The sequence below is a fragment of the Dipodomys spectabilis genome, unplaced genomic scaffold (genome assembly GCF_019054845.1).
Source record: "Dipodomys spectabilis isolate Male_0828 unplaced genomic scaffold, ASM1905484v1 ptg000141l, whole genome shotgun sequence".
NCBI lineage: Eukaryota > Metazoa > Chordata > Mammalia > Rodentia > Heteromyidae > Dipodomys > Dipodomys spectabilis.
The window spans coordinates 2,465,883-2,490,272 of record NW_024870818.1 but is presented as its reverse complement, the minus strand read 5'-3'; the positions used below and the strand labels follow the sequence as shown (position 1 = coordinate 2,490,272).

The 24,390-nt window shown below is 44.0% G+C and overlaps 1 protein-coding gene across 1 annotated transcript in view; it reads left to right on the top strand.

Moving 5' to 3' along the window:
- The window catches only part of Slc1a4 (solute carrier family 1 member 4), a 29,466-nt gene extending 20,324 nt beyond the window's left edge, over positions 1–9,142 (top strand). The window contains exons 5-8 of the mRNA XM_042691265.1: positions 3,929–4,162; positions 4,516–4,710; positions 5,484–5,618; positions 8,052–9,142. Of these exons, the coding sequence (XP_042547199.1) occupies positions 3,929–4,162; positions 4,516–4,710; positions 5,484–5,618; positions 8,052–8,286 (799 nt within the window). The 3' untranslated portion in view covers positions 8,287–9,142. The remainder of the gene's footprint in view (positions 1–3,928; positions 4,163–4,515; positions 4,711–5,483; positions 5,619–8,051) is intronic.
- The last annotated feature ends 15,248 nt before the right edge of the window (positions 9,143–24,390 follow it).

The window sequence follows — 24,390 nt, the reverse complement described above, 5'->3', positions numbered from 1 at the left end:
AGGGACAGCGCCCAGACCCAGAGCTCAGGCCCCATGACTGGCAAAAAATAAATAAATAATGTACCCACGCCTGTAATCCTAGCTACTCAGGAGGCTGAGATCTGAGGATCACGGTTCAAAACCAGCCCCGGGCAGGAAAGTCCGTGAGACTCTTATCTCCAATAAACCACTAGAAAACTGGAAATGGCGCTGTGGCTCAAGCGGTAGAGCACTCACCTTGAGCTGAAGAGCTGAGGGACTGCTCCCAAGCCCAGAGTTCAAGCCCCATGATGCCGACCCCCCCCCCCAAAAATAGTGTACTCACTAACTTACTTATGCAACTGTAATCCCTCTGTTCATCAACTTTACAATAAAATAAACTTTATGCAAGAAAGTAGTACTCCCTGGTTAGAGCATCTGTTTTCAATCCCAAAATCAATTTAGTGTTCAATCTGATGTCCTGGTTAGTTACATCAACAGGGAGGCAGATATCTGACTGCAATGGGAGATCATTGTCCAGAAAGTACACAGGACACAGATTTAGAGGGTTTTGTTGGGTGGGTGAGTGGTTTTTGAGACAGGGGCTCACTATGTAGATGATCTTGAACTCAGAAGAATCTACCACCACCACCTCCAAAGTGCTGGGATTATGGATATGTGCCAACACATTCTGCCTAAAATTGGAGTTTTAAATGCCTTCACATTTAAAGAACCTCAACCAGGTTTGGGAGAATTTTCAATAATAGTAACTCTTTTTTTCCTCCAAATACACACATTGAAACCAAAGCATCTCAGAATGTGGATGCAGGATGATCATGAGTTTGAGATCAGCCTGGGCTACATAGCAAGATTTTGTCTTTAAAAAAAAATTAGTGGGGCTGGGAAGGTGGCTCAGTGGTAGAGTGCTTGCCTTGCATGCATGAGGCCCTGGGTTCAATTCCTTAGCACCACATAAGCAAAAAGAAAAAAGCCGGAAGTGGCGCTGTGGCTCAAGTGGTAGAGTGCTAGCCTTGAGCTGAAGAGCTGAGGAACAGTGCCCAGGCCCAGAGTTCAGGCCCCATGACTAGACCCCCAAAAAAAAAAATTAGCACACCTGACTATTCACTGAACTCACTAAAAAAGACCAAATATGGAAAATGTATATGAATAATGTAAAAGTTATATGAGGAGGCAATTCATAGAAGAAGAGACTTAAGTAAGCAGTAAGCATATTAAGAACTGCCCAATCTCACTAGAAATCAGAGGAATGAGCATTGGGTTTTTACCAGGTACTAATAAGGGTAAGGAAAAGTGCTTTTGACATTTTGGGCTGACCATTCTTTATTGTGAAGGGCTGTTGTGTGTGGGGGAGGCCAAGTGGGTGGGGAAGGGGTGGCATCCTGGCCTCCATCTAGACGCCACTAGCAGCAGGCCGCCATAGTTATGATGTAACAGCCAAAGCTGTTCTCAAGGTACCTGCGGGAGTTCCCTGGGGTCAAATCTTCCCTGGTGAACTGGTACAGGAGGACTATGTTCCTCTACACCACAGGTGGGGATGAGAATTGGAGCAGCCACTCTGAGTCAGCAGTACCCACTAAAATTAAAGTGTGCACACACCCCTGCCTCCCCCCCCTCCCTGCACTTCTTCTTGGTATCCCCTGTCAGAGGACACAGGTATGTGGACACAGAGGGATCTGTTTGCAATGGTGTTTATAATGATAAGTAGCTGGAATCAATTTAAATGACCATTAACACAACAATAGCAAAACAACCTACAGTATTCTACAGGTTATTCATTCTGAAGAAATATTTTTAAGTAATAAGGTAAGGATAGAAACAACCCAAAAGTTCATCAGTGGATGGATGGCTAAAAGGTATATGGAATATATAAAATGGAGTATTATTGAGCCTTAAAAAAGAGTGAAATTCTTACATGTGGATGAACCCCAAAGACATCATACTAAGTGAAATAAGCCATCACAAAAGGAATAATATATGATTCTACTTTTGCATATCTAGAACAGTCAAATTTGTAGACAAATAGAAAGTCAACAGTAGTTATAAGGCACAAGCTGGTAAAAGAGAAAATTAAGGGGAGAGTTCTAGTTAATGGGTAGAGTTTCTAGGTGATAAAAATGTTCTGAAGCCAGTGGCTCACACCTGTAATCTTTACTACTCAGGATGCTGAGATCTGACAATTGCAGTGTGAAGCCAACCCAGGCAGAAAAGTCTATAAGACTCTGTCTCTAACCACCAAAAAGCCAGAAGTGGAGCTATGGCTCAAAGTGATACAGTGCCTGCGTTCAGTGAAAAAGCTAAGAAACAGCACCCCAGCTCCAAATTCAAGCCCCAGTTATGAGGCACAAAAGAAAGAGAAAAGAAAGGAGGTGGTTCTGGAGAAAGGAAGTGATGCAGGCCATCTAGCAGTGTGCCACTGAACTGATACCTAAGTGACTGAAATGTTCAATGTTATGTACATTTCACCGTAGTAATGAAAGGAATAGTGTAGATTTCTAGGCACTGATAGGAAAAGATCTCAAAGGTGTGATCAGGGTGAGAAACAAACGTAGATTTTTTTGGTGTGTGTGTGAAAATACCATACAGAGGGGTTACAATTACATGGGCAAGGTAATGAGTACATTTCTTATCAAGAATTGTTGCCTCCTCCTTTGTTTCCCCTTACCCTCCCTTCTCATCTACCCTCCTCCCCCCCCCCCCACAAACGTAGAATTAAAATGCATTCCTACATACATAAATGCTTTAAAAGTATAAGTAGATGTAAGCAGAGGAGTAGTTGATGTCCAAAGAGGAATTTGGTCATGTTTATAATGTTTTAAGTTTTGAAGAGAGAATGTATTTTTATGTATGGTGATGAGATTTGAAATTAATAATACCACTTAGAAGATGTCCAGGAAGAATCCTTAAGAAGCCAGTGACATTGGAGAACTCTGGGAGCTTGGGGAACAGATGTGAGAAAGATTTCATACTATTTACTCTGTTGTACCCCCTTGAAATTTACAAGTTAAATCCACATTATAAACTTTTTCCTGAGTTGACTTACATTCTGAACAACTGACTTTTGTTCTCTGTAGCTCCCGAAAGTTATTCCTTCCTCTTCTGCCTTTAAAAAAAATCTTCACGTTCTAGCAGTGCTCCCAGAGAGTCTTTGTTAATGACTTTTTCCCACGGGATCATGTTTTCTAAACCACAAAGAATGTAAAACTTCACACAAGTCCCAGCTTTGTATCACAATTCTGTGAAATAGATGTTAGTCTTTCCTGTTTCTAAGTTCCCAAAATAAGGCTGAGCAGAACTGAAAGTCCAGTTCACAAGTCTCAGAGCTTTTGATCTTGGGTCCCTTGCCTTTCTGCCTGGAAGCTCATGTACATGGTAGCATCTATCATCGGATACACTGGTAGCGTTAGGTGTTCTGGTACATGCCTATAATCCCAGCATTCAGGAGAGTGGAGCAAGAAGATGGGCTACATAGAAAGACCCTGCCTCAAACTAACCAACCAACAAACAAAAACAACCCATGTGTCCAAGGGAAGTAGTACCCTTAGTACTTTATTTCACTTAGTCTCATGACTGATAAAATGGGGATGTTTGACCCCAGTCCTTCTCTGTGCTCAGGATTATCTTTTTTTGGGGGGGTGGGGGGGGCAGTCATGGGGCCTGAACTCTGGGCCTGAGTGCTGTCCCTCAGCTCTTCAGCTCAAGGCTAGTGCTCTACCACTTGAGCCACAGCGCCACTTCTGGCTTTTTTCCTTTTTGCTTATGTAGTGCTGAGGAATTGAACCCAGGGCCTCAGGCAAGCAAGGCAAGCGCTCTACCACTGAGCCAACTTCCAAGCCCCTCAGGATTATCTTAGAGTGAGGTGATGGCCTAATTGAAAGTCCTTGTATTCTGTGTCTATCTCTCAGCCTCTCCTCACCGTCCTGACCAGTAGTACCTTGTGCTTCTACCCTAGGTATGTCCCTGTGGGCATTATGTTCCTGGTTGGAAGCAAGATTGTGGAAATGAAGGACATTGTCGTGTTAGTGACCAGCCTTGGGAAATACATCTTCGCATCCATATTGGGCCACATTATTCATGGAGGAATTGTTCTGCCACTAGTTTATTTTGCTTTCACACGCAAAAACCCATTCAAATTCCTCCTGGGCCTCCTCACACCATTTGCGACAGCATTTGCTACCTGCTCCAGGTGAGTGGGCTTGGGGTGGCCTTAGCTGCTCTGAGCCACATCGGTATAGAACCGGGCAGCCTAGTGGCAGGTGCACTACCAGGCTTTAGTTGGGGAGCATTTTACCCTGAGGCTACATTGGATCTTGAGAAATTTAGAACAGGTAAATCAACAACATCTAAATCCAGAAAGTCAAATTGTGAATAATTTGGGAATTATTAAAGCCTCCTGTTACACTAGAAACTTTGAAACAATTCTGGGTTTCCCCATATTTCAAGGAAAAATAGGAACTCAAATGCTGCTAACCCCTCAGTCCCAGAGTCTGAGAAGAGGCTACTCTGAGGGTTGACGGTGTTTTATTTTTCCATTTCTAGTTCAGCAACCCTGCCTTCTATGATAAAGTGCATTGAAGAAAACAATGGTGTGGACAAGAGCATCAGCAGGTTCATCCTCCCCATTGGGGCCACTGTGAACATGGATGGAGCAGCCATTTTCCAGTGTGTGGCTGCAGTCTTCATCGCCCAGCTCAACAACTTTGAGCTGAATGCAGGACAGATTTTCACAATTCTGTAAGCTTGGTGTTCTTTCCCTCATCTTTAGGCCTGGCTCAAAACCTGAGGTTCCTCCCTTCCTTTCTTGCTTGTTTTAGTTTTTCAATAGGGTCTTGCTTTTTTTTGTCTTAAGATGTCCAGACATGGGATACTCCTGTTTATACTTCTTGCATAGCTGAGTTAACAGGAGCAAACTACCCTGCCCAGTGTATTGGTTGAGTCTAACTCTGCTCTCCCAATCTCAGAATCTGAGTGGCTTGGATAACTGCACCTGGCTTGTGATTTCCTTTGAAAAGCCAATCTCACCACAATTCTGGGTCTCATTTGTAAATGCAGACAGTGTGCATTCATTACCATCATCCTTCTTATCTTGGGGGCATTGATTCCAGGAGCTCCCTGTCCTCCCATTCTGAAGTCCCTTATACATTTGCATATAAGCGACTCACATTTTCCCATGTCCTCTAAATCCTCTCTAGATTATCTGTAACACCTGCTATAGTTAAATGATATGTAAATAGTTGTGACACTGCATTCTTAGGGCACAAAGACAAGAGGGAAAAGTCTGTACATGTTCAGTTAAGACACATTTTTAAAATATTTTTTACCCATCGTTGGTTGAATCTGAGGATCTGGCGGGATGACTGTATGTGGGAGAGTACAGTCTGTCTCCTGAGTCCCTAGAATCGATGGTAGAGTAGTTTTCATTTCTAAGCCTGGCTGCATGTCTCTGTGCTCCCTCTGCCCCAGTTGTGCTCTGTGAGAGTGCCTGACATTGCTTTGCCATCCCCTAGCGTGACGGCCACGGCATCCAGCGTTGGAGCAGCAGGTGTGCCAGCTGGAGGGGTCCTCACTATCGCCATTATCCTGGAGGCCATCGGGCTGCCCACTCATGACCTCTCTCTGATCCTTGCTGTGGACTGGATTGTGTGAGTAGAAAATTCTGAGGACACTGAGAAAGAAAGTCTTATTGAGTTCCTTAGGTGCTTGACACTCTGCTAAGCCTGGGGCATGAGGACAAACTTAAAACACCTCTGCCTTGTGAAGAAGCCTAGACTGAGCTGGCAGGGCCAGATTTGTAGACAGGAAACATTAAGCAATATGGAGCTCAAGTGTCTGTGAACATTCATGAGTGATGATGAGGTACTATTACTGAAAACTTGCCAGGGTCAAGGCCCTCATCCTAGACGCAGGGGTGAAAGGCCTATGATTGTTGGCTGCACGGAATCCTAAGTAATCAGAGCAGTGATCACTTGAAAGTGGTTGTCCCTACTCTGGCTATGTCTGAAGGATGATTTCCGTACAAAGAGAGAACGAGCTCTGCTAATGGGAATGACTGGGCCTCAGGCTCAGGAGAAGCAAAGTTAGGCAAAGAGGTGATCCAGACCAACAACTCCAGGCCTCCTGGGATGGTGCAGAAGAGTTTCTGGATGCTGATTCCTTGAGTCTTGTGATACATTTGCAGGTATAAATAACACCCATATATAGTGAAGACCACCTGAAGTAGTGATGTTCACACAGCAGAACATATAGGTATGAGATAAGCCCTGGAACACAGCACCTGGACTCAAGTCCTAGCTTTTCTATGCAGCAGCTATATAATGTGAACTCTTCTGTGTTGTGTTCTGCTGGGCCCAGGGCACAGATCCTGGACAGAGAGGAGAGCATTCAATAACTATTTAGCAAAGAAGGCATTCCTGTGGGGCTAGTCACAACCAGACAGGAGAGAACCTGAACCAAGGTGCCTGGCACTAGGCTTTTGGGTTAAGAATGGTTTAAAGGGTAAAGTTTGTTTATCGACATAACGTCTTGTACATCTCATTGTTGCCATGGGTTGACCTGTATCCAAAGGGACTACTCCGAATCCTGGGGGCCCCTTAGAGAAATAAGGGTGAAGTATCCCATAGAGACTCCTATTGTCCAGACACCTTATCAGAGGGAACTCTGTCCCTAAGCTGGCAGCTTAGACCGGATCAGAGCTGTATTATATGCTTATGTCTTTCCTACCCCTCATGTCCCTTGTGTGTGGAGTGCTTAGCTGGGAGGGAAATAGGGTCCCCGCAGCTACCCAGAGCATCCAGTCTCATTGCAATGGCTTCAGCCCTCTGGCATCCTTTAGGAAGAGTTCATTATCTCTCTTTTCTTTTAAAAGGCACAGTACAGCTGGGTACCAGTGGCTCAACCTATGAGGAGGCTGAGATCTGAGGATCACAGTTCAAAGGCAGTCCAGGGCAGGAAAATCCATGAAACTCTATCCCCAATTAACCACAAAACACCAGATGTGGAGTTGTGGCTTACGTGGTAGAAGAGTAAGTAGCCTTGAGAACAAAGGCTCAGGGACAGCACTCAGGCCCAGAAAAAAAAAAGGCACAGTACTATCTCCAAGCTCTAGGGACAGGAGTGGCCATTGGGCTAACTTGCAGCAAGAAAGCTTCTGGAAAGACCAGGAAAGGCTTTCTGTGAGGTGATGCTTTTCCAGAGCCATAGAATGAATGCATGGGAGATTAGTGTCATGGAGTGAAGCATGGCCAAAATGAGAATGCCAAGGAGAAGAGAGCTGGATGCCAAACTACATCTACTTTCTTCTCCAGTTACATACAATATGATATGATGATGTTCACTGGCATAGAGAAACACCACAAAGAACTCTCAGAGTTGTGAAATATGCATTAGCTTGTATCTTCTTCCTTCAAATTTTCTATCAACAAAGGTCTAGTGTGTGTGCATATGCATATGCACATATATGTATGCGCACATACTCATATGTGACCCATACTGGAGCTTGAACTCTGGACCTGAGAGCTATCCCTTAGCTTTTTCTGCTCAAGGGTAGTGCCACATCTCTACTTTTTGCTCTCTGGTGGTTAACTGGAGGTAAAAGTCTCATAGACTTTCCTGCCTGGGCTGGCTTCAAACTATGATCCTCAGATCTCAGCCTCCTGAGTAGCTAGGATTACAGGCATGACCCACTGGCACCAGGCTTCTACATTTTTTAATTTTTAAGTGGTTGTACAAAGGAGTTGCCATTTCACAAAAAAATTATGCACGTAATTTATCTTGATCACTGTCACCCTTTTTCCTCACGCATCCCTCCCCTCCCCATTCTTTCCCTCACTCTTCTTAATTTTGTAGGTTATACATTGGATTCTCGTGTGCACCACTTTTATATATTTTTATGAGAGTAAAAGATTGTTCAAAGAAAATCAGTTTAGGGCAAGTCTCTTAGTGACATGCCTTCCAGGAAACAAAATCCCTCCAGTCACAACTTCCCCATGGCCATCGCCTGAGACAAAGCCTTGCTCCTCCCAGCTCTTTTCCTGATGGCCTTGAACATGACACCTACCGCTTTCTTTCCCTGCCAGGGACAGGACCACCACCGTGGTGAATGTAGAGGGGGATGCCCTGGGAGCCGGCATCCTCCACCACCTGAATCAGAAGGCAATGAAGAAGGACGAGCAGGAGCTGAGAGAAGTGAAGGTAGAAGCCATCCCCAATTGCAAGGCTGAGGAGGAGACTTCGCCTCTGGTGACACACCAGAACCCCGCTGGCCCTGGAGCCAGTGCCCCAGAACTGGAATCCAAAGAGTCAGTGCTGTGAAGGAGCTGGGCCGAGGGCCCGGTTAGCCAGCCCACTTAGACATAGGCACAGCCTTCGTGGACTTTGCGTCTCCTGAGCAATTCTGTGGCCCAGTCACCAGTTTAATGATGACTTTTCAGCCCAGGCGTTGGGCTCCCTAGTGGGAACTGGTGACCAAGGACCAGGACACTCTGACATTTGGCTTCTTCCATGTCCACGCATAGCTGTGGATGCCCCAAGGCTCTGTGTGGAAATACCTCCTTGAGCTGCCCACGTAGAAGGATTCTGGGCTGGTGGGAGTCTGTGGGTAGAGATGGAGAAAGCCCACATGTATTCTCTATTGCCCCAGCAGCTCTGCATCAGGTGCTTTCTGGGCAAACCCTGGGGATTTTCGTTCACCTGTCCTATTGTCTCCCGAAAAGTAGTCATTGGAGAAATGACCAAATTCTCAGCCTTGACTGGAATTTGCTGAGCTGGGACTCGGGTATTTAAAGGATTGTATTCCAGCTAAATGTTTGTGGCTTCTAGAGGACCAGAAGTGCTGTCAATGTCTTTAGAAATACTCTGGTTGGCATCAGCACAGCTGGGTCTACAGTCAGGAGCATTAAGTAAACCATTTAAGTTCTGAGGTCCAGAGGGGATTGCTCACTTGGGAAAGATACACACTGTTGTCCTCATTCCCTTCCCAGTCCTGGAGTACTTGTCTACTTCTGGGCCCTAGACTCTGCTAACATTTCACCTTTATGTCCAACCACTAGGATTTGGCCAGAAGACCACATCTTCTGAGGAGAGATGATGAGGTTACATGACCTATGTGGGTGTATGAATCTATTATAATTTGATGAGAATCCTTAAAACACATGCTAAAACAAAATTACAAAAACAACCCTTTCAAAAGGAACCCATGTACTAAATATGGTGCCCCATTCCCAGACTCCTGAGCTTTAGCTGATTTCCACCAATGTGGACTCCTTTCATTAAGAAGTTTATTAATGAAATGGTCCACATGCCTCCAGCACCAGGTATACCAGTGTTAGTCTAGTGGGGGTGGGGAGGAAGCCTTTAGAACTTGAAATCTGCTATTTTACTTAGTGAGGCTGTTGATAATGTTTATGGTATGACCTGCAGCAAGTCTTATGCCGATGTCACCTGCCTCTTACCTACCTCAGAGAGATCTGGTGAGGCAAACTGCAAATCTGTGAAAAGGACAACCTTACCATACACTTCCTTTTTTTTTTTTTTTTTTAATTCAGTACTGAGGTTTGAATTCAGGGCTTCACATGGCTAGACAGGCATTCTACCACTTGAGCTACACCTCCAGCCCTATTTTTTTGTGCTGATTATTTTTGAGTTGTCTCGCTTTCTTTCCAAATGCTGGCCTGGCCTGGGATCTGACTACTGTAGGCTTCTTGTCTTAGCGAGGATGACAGGCATGTACCACTGCATTCAACTAGCTATCTGTTGAAAAGGGGTCTTGCAAGCTTTTCTGCCCTCCTGGCAGAACTGCTAGACCATGAACTTCCACCTCCTGATCTCAGCCTCCGAAGTAGCTAGAGTTACAGATGTGAGCTACTGGCACCCAGCTTGCTATGTGCTTATCTTTATGTAAGTGGCGGCTTGTAGTAAGGGCAGCTTTCCTGAATGGGGCTCTGTTCTCTTTATGAATCAGAACTCATTGGGCCATTCATTCTTTATGAATCATTTGATAGCATCCAATACACCCTCTTCCTTACCTTCCATCACATCTCTATGTATCCGACTTTGCTGTGACCTCCAGGTCCAAGCACTATTTTTGCCACACAGCCCACATAGGCCATTAAAGTCCACAGTGCACCATCTCATTCATTTTCTTATTATCCCTGTTGTATGTCACCTGGCCCTACAGACAGGGGAAACACCTTTAGGATGTGTGTGCCGATGGGTGAGACCTTTTTTAAAAAAAATGTATGGTTATTGTAAAGGTGGTATAAAGAGGGGAGAGACCATTTTTAAATGTGGGGAGAAGGGCTGTGCCTGAGTTGAAAGGGGTGAGGAGGAGCCATAAGGCCCAGAGCTGACCTGGCAGTGGGAGGACCCAGCTCTTCTAGCCAGCTAAATCCTACTCCAGTATCCTGTGAGGCCTGAGGGCCAGGAGCTTAACAGAACCTTCTACCACTGGCCAGAGCTTAAGCAAATACCTTAAAGAGTAGACAATCACATTGTTGCATACCAACTGCAAATAGACACTATTTTTCAGACTTTGCTAACTTTTTTTTCCATGTATATATATGTATACATAAAATAATGTATATATTCACATACATGTAAGTATGTGTGTGAAGTTTCACCTCTAATCCAAACAAGCTTAAGTTTGGATAGAGGAGAACTAAACTACAAGCAGTATGTCTTTAGTATTCTGATTTTTCCATTTCTAAATATGAATTTTACAAAGCTTGGAATTCAGAGCTGGCAATGAGACCCACTGGTTGAGCTCTTGCATCCCAACCAGTGGCCTGTATTAAAGGAAGTGCTGCTGTGGTCCAGAGAAGGGTACTTCAGTGTGGCTGGAAGAGGGAAAAGGTGCCATGTCTCCCTGTTTCTCAGTCCACATAGATGTCAGTAGACCAAGGGTTCTGACTGGGAACAATTGTGCTGCAATTGTCTGAAATGTTTCCCCTGTCATTCTGTAACATTTTTCATAAACATTGTCCCTCTCTGATGTTTTGTACATATGACACTTGCCTTAAAATGTAGCACAGTCCTCAAAGGAGAATATAATATTTCTATGGGGACCTGCCTGTCCTTGATTCGTCTTATGGTGGAAGAGGGATGACTCAATAGAGCTATTGCTCTCCGAAGGGATGGCCTAAAGTGACTGAGTTGAGTTTTTCTTGCTCTTTCCAACCAGCATGAGCCCCTGAGGCAGGGCTGTCTCACTGAGGTAGGCGAAACTTCTTGGGGCCTGGGTCACCAAGTTATCTGTAGCCTCTACCCCCAGCTAGTGAACATCAAGCTACCCATATCCTTCCCACTCCTCATTAACAAAACTCTTGAAAAAAGTATGGTTTTGACACATACATCCATAAAATTAAGGCTTGTCAGAACAGATAAGTTGACAGGCCTTAACTGAGTCCTATGGTAAGCCAAGCACAAAGCAGAAGTAATGAAGAAAGCCCAGAGGCCATAGAATTACTGGGAAAGTCCCTGCAGGTGGGCAGTTGCTCATGCTTCTATCATAGTCACTACCATAGCTATTCTCTTTTGTAATCTTGTTTTCAATGACACTACATTCCACCCCAATTAGGGAGTCTAGAGCCTCTTAGGATTGGATTATTCTGCAAGCTCATACTGGAAGCTGCAGTTTTTAAACCCTGGGGTTTTGAAGAAGCTGATCCTTGTTCTGACGTGGACATTTCCAGCTCTTTATACCACGTAGAACTGGTTTTTGTTTCTGGCTAACGCATACAAGATAGGAGAATTTGCACAGCTGGGGCTGATGACAAAAAAACTCTGGATTTTTTCCCCTGGAGGATGGTTGTATTCTCCCATATGGAGTGTTTGGAGGCAGGACTAGTACTCAGTGAGACAGTTTTTCAAGGACAGCAAGTCCACTTGTTCAAGCTACCTCCATGCAAGTGACTAGATTAGGAAGAGCACAGGTCTGTCGGGTCAGAAGCCTGCTCAAAAGAACTTTCAGTTAATTCCATGAACAGTATAAATCCTGTGGCCAGGAGGAGCATGTTCCATCTCTGCTACTTACTTATGTGTGACCTTTATCTCTCCATTCCCCAGCCTCTTCCAGCTAAAATATGATAACTGGCAATGCCATAGGCTCTTGTGAGAATGAAGCAAGTTCATAGATGTTACGTATTCAGAAAAGCACCTGACATGTGGACTGTGCTGTGCCACAGTTGGCTCTTAAACCAGACACAGTAGCTAGAAAGGTTTCTGACCAGCCTGAATCCTTTTTGGCCTGAGCCCAACAAGTATTACAAGTGTGTTTGAGCCTTTTACCCCTGGAGAAACAGAGAGGAAGATTTGTCTCAACTTGTGAGCCTCTGCTCATCTGTGCCTGCGTGTATAGGAATATGTCTGTTGCTTAACATTGTGTTCGAAAAAGCAACTGAACAGTGGCCTGGGGGGCCCCTGTAGGAGATGCACTGGATGTCCTTGCTTCATAAAAAGTTTTCCACTCACAACTGCCTCTTTTCCAAGTGCCAATCCAGACTGCAGACCCCTCCAGCCACACACTATCTTCCACAAGGGGACTTAACTCTCTTGTTCTGTGCTCGGTCCTTAGCCATCACTCAGAGAAGATTGAAGATATGGGTAGGTGTCAGGTTCTGTCTGCCTGCCAACCTTACAGTCCTGACTGGCAGGTCCTTGGCTTGAGACTCTCAGTGAGTGAAGGTGCACATAAGAAGGGAAATATTAAATCCCTCCTGCTCCAAAATGGAAGGGGAAGCATGATATTGGAGATTGTCTCTGATCCCAGCAAAAAGTGCAGCCAGCCAGGACCTTAGCCACAAGAACACAGAAGTGACATGAGGAGGCCCATGATGTCCTTGACAGAGACTGACCATCTCCCTAGAGAAGCCTTGAATAATCACAAATGCTCTGGGTAAGCAAATTCCATTCTTTTGAATGTGAGGGCAACTTGGTCTACTCCCATATGTGAAGGAAATTCTCCCCTCTTCCCACACCAGGACAAAAGAAAACAAACCCTTTAAAGTACACCCCCTCACTTGCCTTGCTAAATTGGAGATCAGATATTCTCACATAAATTCTTTACCATTCCAGAGTATCTAGCCCCCTCTTCGGGTTCAGATGTAGTAAGTGGCCTTACAAAGCTTTGCTAACGAGTCTGACCTGACCGACAAGCCCCTTCTGAACTCAGACTGTTAAAGTAAGGAAGCAGTTATGTATTAATGGGAAGCAAAAGCCAGGAGAGAGAAGTAATGTGTTCCTTAAGGAAATCATCCTCAGGAGACTGTTTCATTCAAAGTGACAATGACCCTGCATTTGTTTCCTGATTCACACAGGGTAGCCAGGAATTAACTACACCTGTATTCTGCCTGGAGGCCACACATCTCATGAAAAGTTGGAAGATCCAGCCAAACTTTAAAGAAAAGTTTAGTGTCAAAAGACCTCAAAAATTGGCCTTTTGCTGAAGCACATAGAATTGATGAAGGTCTATGGATCTATAGCATGTGCTAAGTTAAGTATGGTCTGGCCAGGTGCCAGTGGCTCATATATGCCTCATGCCTGTAATCTTAGTTACTCAGGTGATTGAGATCTGAGGATCCAAGTTCAAGGCCAGCCTGGACAGGAAAGATCATGAACCTCTTATCTCTAATTAGCCACCAAATAGCTGGCAGTGGAGCTATGGATCCAGTGGTCGAGCACCAGACTTGAGTGAAAAAGCTAAGGGTAAGTGCTTAGGCCCTGAGTTCAAGCCCCCAGAATTGGAACGAGCAACAACAAAAGGGAAATATGGTCTGAACCAGGAAACTGATTCTGCTAACATTAGTGGAGTGGCCACGCTAAGTAGCTGCAAGAGGCACAATTGCGCCACATTCTATATGAATGGCATGCCCAGGAGTTGAGCAGTACACCACCTTTATGGTTGTAAATGACAGCCCTGGACTGTGGAGGTGAGCAGCAATTAAAAGGTCTAACTTACATTCAAACAAAGCATGTTGAGTTTGTCTGCCCTGTGAAATTGGTAAGGTTTTCGACCTGTTAAGGGTATATAATAATGTGTCTCAGAGGCAAAAATGTTATGATCAAGAGGACCTTCCTAGCTAGTCAGCTTCTCTTCTCGTGTGAAGTGGTGTGACAAAGCACCCAGGTTTGTTGTCAGGCACTTTGCGGCATCTGATATACTGTGTGTGTGGGGGGGGGGGGGGGGGGGGAGCGTGTGCGCGTGCACGTGCGCATGCCTGTATGTAGTGCTATCTTGCTTACGCATGAATCACTTCACAGGAGGTCAGTATCCATTTTGCGGGGGAAGGGGGTGGTACTGGAGTTTGAACCCAGTGTCTCATACATGATCAGCTTGCTTATTTATCTGGCATTCTACCACTTGTGCCACACCTCCAATCTAACTTTTCACTGGTTATTTGGGACTTTTCTGCCTAGGCTGACTCTGACATGATTCTCTTCCAGATCTTAGCCTCTGGCATAGCTAAGTACTAGGATAACAGGCATGATTCACCACTACTGGACATATTGAGAGAATTCAGGAAGTTTATTGAAGAGGTTGTTCTGGGGAGGTTCTTAGGCCTTTATCAAAAGCCAACAACAACTTGGAAGCCACGTGGGTGTGCCATCTTGGAAGAAGGTTGTGTGTGTCCAGTCAAGCCTTCAGACAACTACAACTTCAGGAGTCGCCCTACTACAGTTTATCACAGCAGGAAAGAAACAAGACTGTGCAATCAGTATAGAAACAGAGGTGATTTCTATAACCTTCTTACTATTCCCAGCATAAAGACTGAGTAAATATAAAGCTGTATTCTTTTCTTGAATTAAAATTGGACTTTTTTTTTTTTTTTGGTTCCAGTCGTGGGGCCTAAACTCTGGGCCTGGGCGCTGTCCCTCAGCTCTTCAGCTCAAGGCTAGCGTTCTACCACTTGAGCCACAGTGCCTCACTTCCAGCTTTTTTTTTTCCTTTTTGCTTATGTGGTGCTGAGGAATCGAACCCAGGGCCTCATGCATGTGAGGCAAGCGCTCTACCACTGAGCCACCTTCCCAGCCCTTAAAATTGGACATTTTTGAGACTTGAGCAGGGTTTTCTCTCATCCAGTTATATACAAACTGATTATAGATTTTGGGTTTTCCTTTTCAGAAGGTAAAGTTCTTTTTATTGTAGCAGTCAAAATTGAGTAGGTCTTTGAAATAATGAGCTTCTTCCTATAGAACGTATATTTCTAATTCCAAAATCAAATATGTGGAGTTTTTTACTTGTTAATAGTACTGGAGTTTGAGCTGAGGGCTTCATCCTTACTAGGCAGGTGCTCTACTGCTCAGCTACAACTTCAGTTCTGTTTTACACAGAATGGAAGCTTTGAGATAGGGTCTTATTCCTTCCCAGGTGTATGCCTGGACCGCAGTCTGCCTGTTTCAGGCTTCTCATCATCACAGGGGTGACAGGCATGTGCTGCCATGTCTAGTTTCCCTCTGTTAACCTAGTCATAGACTTTTCTGTCCAGGCTGGCCTCAAACTGCTATCTTCCAGATCTTGACCTCTCAAATAGCAAAGATTACAAGAGGGAGCTTATGGGTACCCTATGTTCAAGCATGTTTTTAAATACTGGTAGAGGACAACAAATTTATCATTTCATAATGCATTATTAATGTTCCATTTAAACACCAAGCTAATTTCTGTTTGCAGAGAGTACCTGGCAAGGCTTCCAAGTTCCAGGAAAAGATACACCTGCTCTCTTGGATTGGCTGAATCCTTAAACAGTTTATGTCACATTCTTCTGACATAATATGCACACAATGAGCGCCAAGTAGACAAGATGAGCATGGACAAAGGAGCCCTACTCACACAGACACGGCCATGGAAGGGGTGCTGTCAGATGGCTAAAATCTAATGGCAGAAATGGCTCGGTGGTTTTCTGTTATCAGTTTTGTTCTCAACAAGATGAACCTTTTTCTACAAAATGAGGTGTCAAGACTGTCAGGACATTGTTGAGTCTTAGGATAACAATATATATTCACCAACATGCTAGGTTCTCCCTAACTACACAGACCTTGCACCACACAGCACCAGTGGTCATTTGTCAGGCCTCTTCCTCAACCATTGCTAGCTGAGAAGCTGTCCAGGGAGCCCTGATCCAAGCACTTTCCAGGTGGCACAGAAAACAATAAATGGCTAAGATACTTTCCCAGAAACTCAGCTCTCCATCAGCTGCCTTTGAGAATGATAGTCAGTGACAAGAGCTTGCCTACTTTTAGAAAGTCTGTGGCCTGGCAAGACCACGAGCAATTTCCCCTAGGTCCTCACAGTCACATTTTAACTATGGAAGCCATATGAAGTTAGAAATCAATTGGGAAGTTTAAAGAGCTTTAAGAGACTAAGTAACAGCACCATCAATCCCAATTCTAATGTTTTATAGCACAGACTTCATGCAAACTCCCTTCTCTTTCCCAACAGACAACTTGATAAGGGGCCAGCTTCACATTAGCTGTGTCCATGGGTTGCTGCCTTCACTTCATCAGCCTTGGTTTCCTCATCTTACTTTGAGGGGGCTGGACTAGATAGTCCATGAATTCTAAGTCTCTTCTCCTCAACTCATGGAATGTAAAAGAAAATCAGAAAGCAAGACTTTCCAAGAGGAAAAGTCCAGAATAGCCTTTTATTTTTGAGGCAGAGTTTTGCTACATAGCCTAGGCTGGATCTTGAACTCCAGATGTTCCTGCCCAAGTCTTCTAAACGCTGGGATTACACAAGTGTACCACCAGGTCTGGCTCCACAGAGCACTTTCTTGCTAGTGGCTACCAATGGTTGGTTACATTGTAGACTATTCTGGAAGCTTTGAAGAAAATCTCCATACCGGACTATACCCCAACCAAATAACATTTCTGATGTTTTTAAGTATTTCTAAAGCTACCCTGAGTTCCAGAATGAGGTCAAAATTGATCATGGCTGGGTCAGTGGCCCTGTGGGTGGGCCTAAGGAATTCTGCATTTAATAAACTCTCTGCTAATACTTAGGTATATGACTATTTGAGAAATTCAGGCCTAGGTTTCAGCATTTGTGGGTCATAGTCTTTGCTAGAAAATTCCTTTCTAAGTAATTTCCCCAAAGTTTCTACCTAGCATGAGTGTAAATGACGTCATCTGAGGAGACTCAGCTCTTTGTTTATTGCTTTGTTTTGGTTTTGTGCCAGTTTTGAACTCAGGGCCTAAGCTCTTGCTTGCCTTTTTACACAGGGTTGAGTCACAGCCCCACTTCCGTCTTGTTGCTGGTTAATTGGACAGAGGAGTCTCACAGACTTTTTTCTTCCCAGTTGGCTTTGAACCTCGATCCTCAGATCTCAGCCTCCTGACTAGCTAGGATTACAGACGGGAGTGACGGGCACCTGGTGAGAATCAGCTCTTGTTTATGGTCAGGCTACCAAGGAGGACATCCTACTCCAAACCAGATTGCAACACAGTTCATACTCGGTTATTTTTGCTCTTTTTTTAATCATGTGAACATTACAGAATTATCATATTCATTTTTCATCTTTCTGACACTCATGGTTCCATTAAGAAGAATTCCCAACTTTATTTTGTCAATTATTATCCAATATTATCTTACCTTATCATTTTATTTGCAGTATAGGATTTAAACTCAGGGCTGTGCACTTGGTAGGCTGGTGGTTTACCAGTTGAGCCATACTCTAATTCTTTTTGGAGATACAGGCTTTGACTGAGAAGCTGACCTCCTGTCACAGATGCCAACTGGAAATAGCTCTGTGGCTGCTTTGTTTGCAAGCATCAAAGGACACCTGTGAAGGAAGGAGAAGGCCACATTCACAGGAATAAGTAGTGCAGAATAGAAAGCTCTAACCAGTGGTTCTCAGCCTCGAAGTCTCATTACAATCATCCTGCTTCAAAAATATCCTCTATCCAAAAAGCGTAGGCTGGTACCTGAATATTGGCATTTTACAAAAATGCCACTGGAGTCTCATACCAGTAATCCTAGCTACTCAGAAGGCTGAGATCTGAGGACCGCAGTTCAAAGCCAGCCCAGGCAAAAATGTCCCTGAGACTCATCTCCAGTTACTCACAGAAATAACCATAAGTAGAGCTGTGACTCAAAGTGATAGAGTACTAACCTTGAACAAAAGTAGCTTAAGGACAATGCCCAAGCCCTGAGTTCAAGCCCCAGGACCACCACTAAAACAACAAACAAACAAAAAAAAACCTCCAGATTATTTTAATGTGCAGCCAAGGCTGCAAGGGGCAAGCTACTTTCCATAACATAAGTGCCTTCTCTACTATCTGCTTCGGTGCCTTTCAACTTCCCTACTGTCAATTTCCTGCCATCTGCTCTTTTGTGCAATGAAAGTATACCATGCAGTATTGTTCTATGAAAAGCAGACAGTATTGTTCACAGGAAAAATTACACACTGAAGAAAGAACACTATTTTTTAAATAATATCTAGCCAGGCACAGTGGCTCAGGCCTTTAGTCCTAACTACTCAGGAGGCTGAGATCTGAGAATCACAGTTTGAACCAGTCCAGACAGAAACGTTTGTGGGCTCTTATGTCCAACTAACTAGCAAAAAGTCAGAAATAGGGGCTGGGAAGGTGGCTCAGTGGTAGAGCGCTTGCCTTGCCTGAGGCCCTGGGTTCCATTCCTCAGCACCACATAAGCAAAAGGAAAAAAGCCGGAAGTGGCTCTGTGGCTCAAGTGGTAGAGCACTAGCCTTGAGCTGAAGAGTTGAGGGACAGTGCCCAGGCCCAGAGTTCAGGTCCCATGACTGGACCCCTCCCCCCAAAAAAAGTCAGAAATGGAGGTGTGGCTCAAGTTGTAGTGAAAAGGCAAGAACACAACGCCTTGAGTTCATGCCCCAGTACCTTCACTCATACACACACACACACACACACACACAAATCCACTAGTCAGTTAGTATTACTTCATGCTATCCTCCACTAAGAGCCCCCGTGGCATGCTATACTGGGAGCTCTGATGAATGTACACTTGAGCTCTGTTCTTTGGTTTTGAGTCGATGCAAGTTGATATGTGTACTTCTTGTGGTAATACTTATCAAAAAGGAAGAAAGAAAAGAAAGGATGGAAGGAAAAGGGAAAGAAAGATAGAAAGGAAGGAAGGAAGGAAGGAAAGAAGGGAAGGAAGGAAGGAAGGAAGGGAGGGAGGGAGGGAGGGAGGGAAGAAGGGAGGGAGGGAGGGAAGAAGGGAGGGAGGGAGGAAGGGAGGGAAGAAAGAGAATGAAAAGAAAGAAAGAAGAAAGAAAAAGAAAGGAAAAAAGAAAGGAGGGAAGGAGGAAGGAAATGAAGTATTAAGGACACATGCCAGGCAATGTCAGGCCAATATGAATTCCTCCAAAGAACTGGAGAAGAAAAGTGGAAAATGAAGGTGAAAATCAGCAGTCAGGTAGGGTGCAGGAAACCCTCTGGCTGATAAACAGCCTGCAAGATGAAATGGGGTCATGACTGAGTATGATTCCTTTTTGGGTGGTTAAAAAGACATCTTTCTTTGACATATGACTTTGCTATTTTTTGTAGCACTGGGGAGTGGACCTAAGGCCATAGGTATACTAAGCAAATGCTTTACCACTGAGCTACATCCTCAGCCTTTTTGGAGATTTTTGTCCATCTGTTTTCCAGTCTGTTTTGAGATGAGGTCTCACTATGTAACCCAGGCTGGCCTTGAATTTTCTATCCTCTTGCCTCAGCCTCCACATAACTGTGATACTGGCATATACCACTGTGTCCCATCTCTGATATAATACCTATGCTTACAAATCTGCTTTCAGGTGTCATTTCCAACTGGAGTAACAGTAGTAACTTCCAACAGTGCATGCTGCTGAGAAAAACACCAGTATGTCCCTTGCAGCAGCTGACCTGGTGTGGACAACAAACTGCTGGTCTTGTAAACTTCTTTAAAAAGAAATGCCTTGAAACCTCTCCAAATAACAAACGATGCTTTAATTAGGGGGCAGTGGAATAATTTCTAGAGTTATAGAGCCACCCTGTGGCTAAATGTCAAAAAGAAAAGAAAAGGTCCTGGGATATTCTGCAATTATAAAAGTCCCTCTAGAAGAAGAATGAAGAAGCTATTTTGCTATAAGCACTGTCTCTTCACCTGGGTCTACAGATGCCCAATGAGTCATTAAAAACAGAATGAAAGGCTTAACATCTCAGCCTTCATCCTGAATTGTCCTTTCTGAGCCATTCTCCTACAGTCACCTCGGATTGCAGGAACTATAGGTCTGATAAATAAACATCTTGTGACCAGTGTTGAAAATTACCCCTCTGGCACCCAGTCTATGTAACAGTGACTTTCTTTTTTTTTTCTTTTTTTTTTTTTTTGTCGGTCCTGGGGCTTGAACTCTGGGCCTGGGCGCTGTCCCTTAGCTCTTCAGCTCAAGGCGAGCGCTCTACCACTTGAGCTACAGCGCCACTTCCGGTTTTCTGGTGGTCTATTGGAGATAGGAGTCTCACGGTCTCTCCTGCCCGGGCTGGCTTTGAACCGGGATCCTCAGATCTCAGCCTCCTGAGTAGCTAGGATTACAGGCGTGAGCCACCAGCGCCCGGCAACAGTGACTTTCTTATGACAAGCTTTGGCCCAATCAGTGCTGAGATAATGATCAGCTAGAGTATAGTTAACCAAGACTACCTGAATCATGCCACATTCCTACTATAATCTTGGAGGTCTTGTTAGCCAATCCTCACTCCCAAAATAGGCTGACGATACTAGTCCCCTGTACTGGTCACTTCCTTTCCTGCTCTTCTTTCCTTTCACACTTACTTTTCCCTTTTGTATTTAGGGGAAGTTGTCAGACCTGTTTTGTTGCGACCCTGTGTAAAAGCAGTCCTCTGCTTAGGACACCAGCAATACCCACTTACCCATGATTTTTCTCTCCTACGTTCCAGTTATCATAGTTATCATGATCAATTGCTACCCCAAAAAATACTAAATGGAAATTTTTAGATCTAAAGGGCTTTGGGCTGGGAATGTGGCTTCATGGTAGAGTGCTTGCCCAGAATGCATGAAGCCCTGGGTTCGATTCTTCAGTACTACAGGAACAGAAAAAGCCATAAGTGGCACTGTGGCTCAAGTTGTAGAGTACTAACCTTCAGCAAAAGAAGCTCAGGGGCAGTGCCCAAGTCCTGAGATCAAGCCCCAGGACTGGCAAAAAACAAAAACAATCTCAAGAAATAAAGGGCTTCACTATGTACCCCAGGATGGCCTCAAATTTGTGATCTTAGCCTGCCAAGGGTTGGGATTATTGACATGTGCCACCAATCCTGGCTAATATGTAAGTTTAACATTTTTTTATATTAGTATATTGTGATAGTTCTTCTTTTTTTTTTTTTTTGGGTCCGGTCCTGGGGCCTGAACTCTGGGCCTAGGTGCTGTCCCTCAGCTCTTCAGCTCAAGGCTAGTGCTCTACCACTTGAGCCACCGCACCACTTCTGGCTTTTTTTTTTCTGCTTATGTGGTGCTGAAGAATCGAACCCAGGGCCACAGGCATGCAAGGCAAGCGCTATACCTCTGAGCCACCTTCCCAGCCCCTATTCATTTTATTAGTTATGAACATCACATCTAATTTGTAAATTTTTATCCTGCTGTACATCACCTTTATAACAACAATTTAAAATTTTTTATTCTTTTTTTTTTTTGCCCATCATGGGCTAGAACTCTGGGCCTGGGCGCTGTCCCTCAGTTCTTCAGCTCAAGGCCAACGCTCTTACCACTTGAGCCACAGCACCACTTCCAGTTTTCTGGTAGCTTATTGGAGATAAGAGTCTCACAGACTTTCCTGCCCTGGCTGGCTTTGAACCATGATCCTCAGATCTCAGCCTCCTGAGTAGCTAGGATTACAGGCATGAACTACCAGCACCCGGACAATTTTTTTTTTTTTTTTTTGGTCAGTCATGGGGTCTGAACTCTGGGCCTGGGCACTGTCCCTCAGCTCTTCAGCTCAAGGCAAGCACTCTACCACTGAGCCATCTTACAAACCCCTAAAGTTTTTGAAAAAGAAAAACATTAGCAAGTATAGATAAGAAACAACCAGTAAGTGTGGGAGTAGTACTATCTGTAGTTTCAGGCATCCATTGGGGACCTTGAAACATATCCTCTGAGAATGGGGTCTACTATAATTTTTTCACTCACACACAGGAACAGAACAGTAGGCCAAAAGTTGCCAATATTTTGCTTAGAATGTCCAATTAGGTTTCCAAGCTACAATCATCCAACCGAAGTACATGCCTATGTCATATCCCAGACCTATTGAATCAAACACTCTAGAAGCAAGACTCAACCATCTGAGGGGTTTTTGTTTGTTTGGGTTTTGTGCCAGTCCTGGAGCTTGAACTCAGGCTCTGAGTGCTATCCCTTAGCTTTTTCACTCAAGGTGCTTTGCCACTTAAACCACAACTCTGCTTCTGGCTTTTTTGCTGGTTAGTTTGAGATAAGAGTCTCACAGACTTTTCTGCCCAGGCTGGCTTTGAACCACAATCCTCAGATATCTGCATCCTGAGTAATCAAGATTATAGGTGTGAGCCACTAACACCTGGCCCATCTGAGTTTTAACAAACTCTCTGCATGATTCTGATACCAAGATTGAGAACCACTGGGCTAGCAAAACCACCTATACTAATTTTAACTGATTATGATTAATATATAATTTACTTACTTAGCAGCTACTGTATTTCATTCAACACATATTTATTGTGTTTAAAGGGAAGCAAGAAGTTCTATGTGATTGGAGAAAAATGGTAGAATGGAAGAAATGAGTTCTGAAAGGTAGGCCAGAGCCAGGATATGTAGATAAGGAGACCAAGACTATAGGATTTGACTGTCTTCTGTAAATACTCCCTCCAGCTCCTGGAGAGAGATCAGACAGTGGTGGAAGCAGGGCAGGAGATGAGAGGGTGATACAAAGTGGAGGGCCTGGGTTGGGGGCACAGCAGTGGAGGCAGTGAGATCGATTCTGGGTAGATGTGGAACGTAGAACTGGATTTGTGCATGAATTGGATATGAGATGAGACCAACATGTCTCTACTATGACTTCAAGGCTTTGTGCCTAAGCAAAACTATATTTGGGTTTGAGATGACTACTACAGATACCTTAAAATGTGTCTCATAAAGCTTAGTGATATTTAATGGTTAACACAGTTTAACACAATGAAATTAAGATTTTTTTGCTTTCACACAACTTATGTAATTCTTGTTTTAGATAAAATAGTTTTCTTTTTTTAAAAAATTGACTTTCAACAAATAACATCAAATTTCAAAGACAATATTTACACAGTAACATCTATAAGGGCTCTTCTTTATTATAGATGTAAAAATAGGATTCCTTTATCAGTTTGCTACTTTTATTCTTCCTTCTTTACAAATTGGCCACAATTATTCATGCTTGCAAACATACACTTTAATATATAATAGAACCCTACTTCTATTTAGCAGCTGGATTCCTGACAACTTCAACCATTTGGAACTCAGGTATGAATTCCCAAACCACACTCAAGAGCTTAAGGGATGTGTCTAAAATTAAGGTTAATGATTTAACAAGTTTAATTATTCGCTTTCCTCTGGCAGCCACCCAGTCTTCCCTGGCTTGATCTAATTCAGTAAGTGGTTATTGGATGCTTGCTGTGCGCAGCCTAAAAGGACATCCTGTTTGTCACCTACATGAGCAAAAACAGGGAAAGCAGAGTGGATGAACAATTCCAGGAGCAAGCTGGGGACCAGACAGGCTGACTGCAGCAATAAAGGAGGAAACAGAAGCTCTCCATCTAGAAGAGAACGAAGTCTGAGGTTCTGAATGAGAAGTAGTAATACCAGATAATTAAATAGTCTTCTTGGCTATATTACAGCCAGGACAGTGTCTGAGGCTTCATAAAATTTTTAAAAAGAAAAAAAAAGTGAAGACGTTAGCAACTTAATTTCTTATAGCAATCAATGACATAAGACATTATAGAAAAACAATTAGCATCTAACTTAAAGGGGACTTTATTTTTTTTTGTCGGTCGTGGGGCTTCAACTCTGGGCTTGGGTGCTGTCCCTCAGCAATTCAGCTCAAGGCAAGCACTCTACCACTTCCGGTTTTCTAGTGGTTTATTGGAGGTAAGAGTCTCATGGACTTTCCTGCCCAGCTGGCTTTGAACCGTGATCCTCAGATCTCAGCCTCCTGAGTAGCTAGGGTTACAAGTATGAGCCACCAGTGCCCGGCTAAGGGGACATTTTTTAGTTGTCTGAATTATTAATTAAATCTAGATTTTCATTTCCATAAGAACAGCTGGATGCTGGTGTCTTATGCCTGTAATCCTAGCTTCTCGGGAGGCTAAAATCTAAGGATCATGGTTCAAAGCCAGCCTGGGCAGGAAAGTCCATGAGACTCTTATCTTCAATTAATCACCAGAAAACTGGAAGTGATGCTATGACTTAAAGTGGTA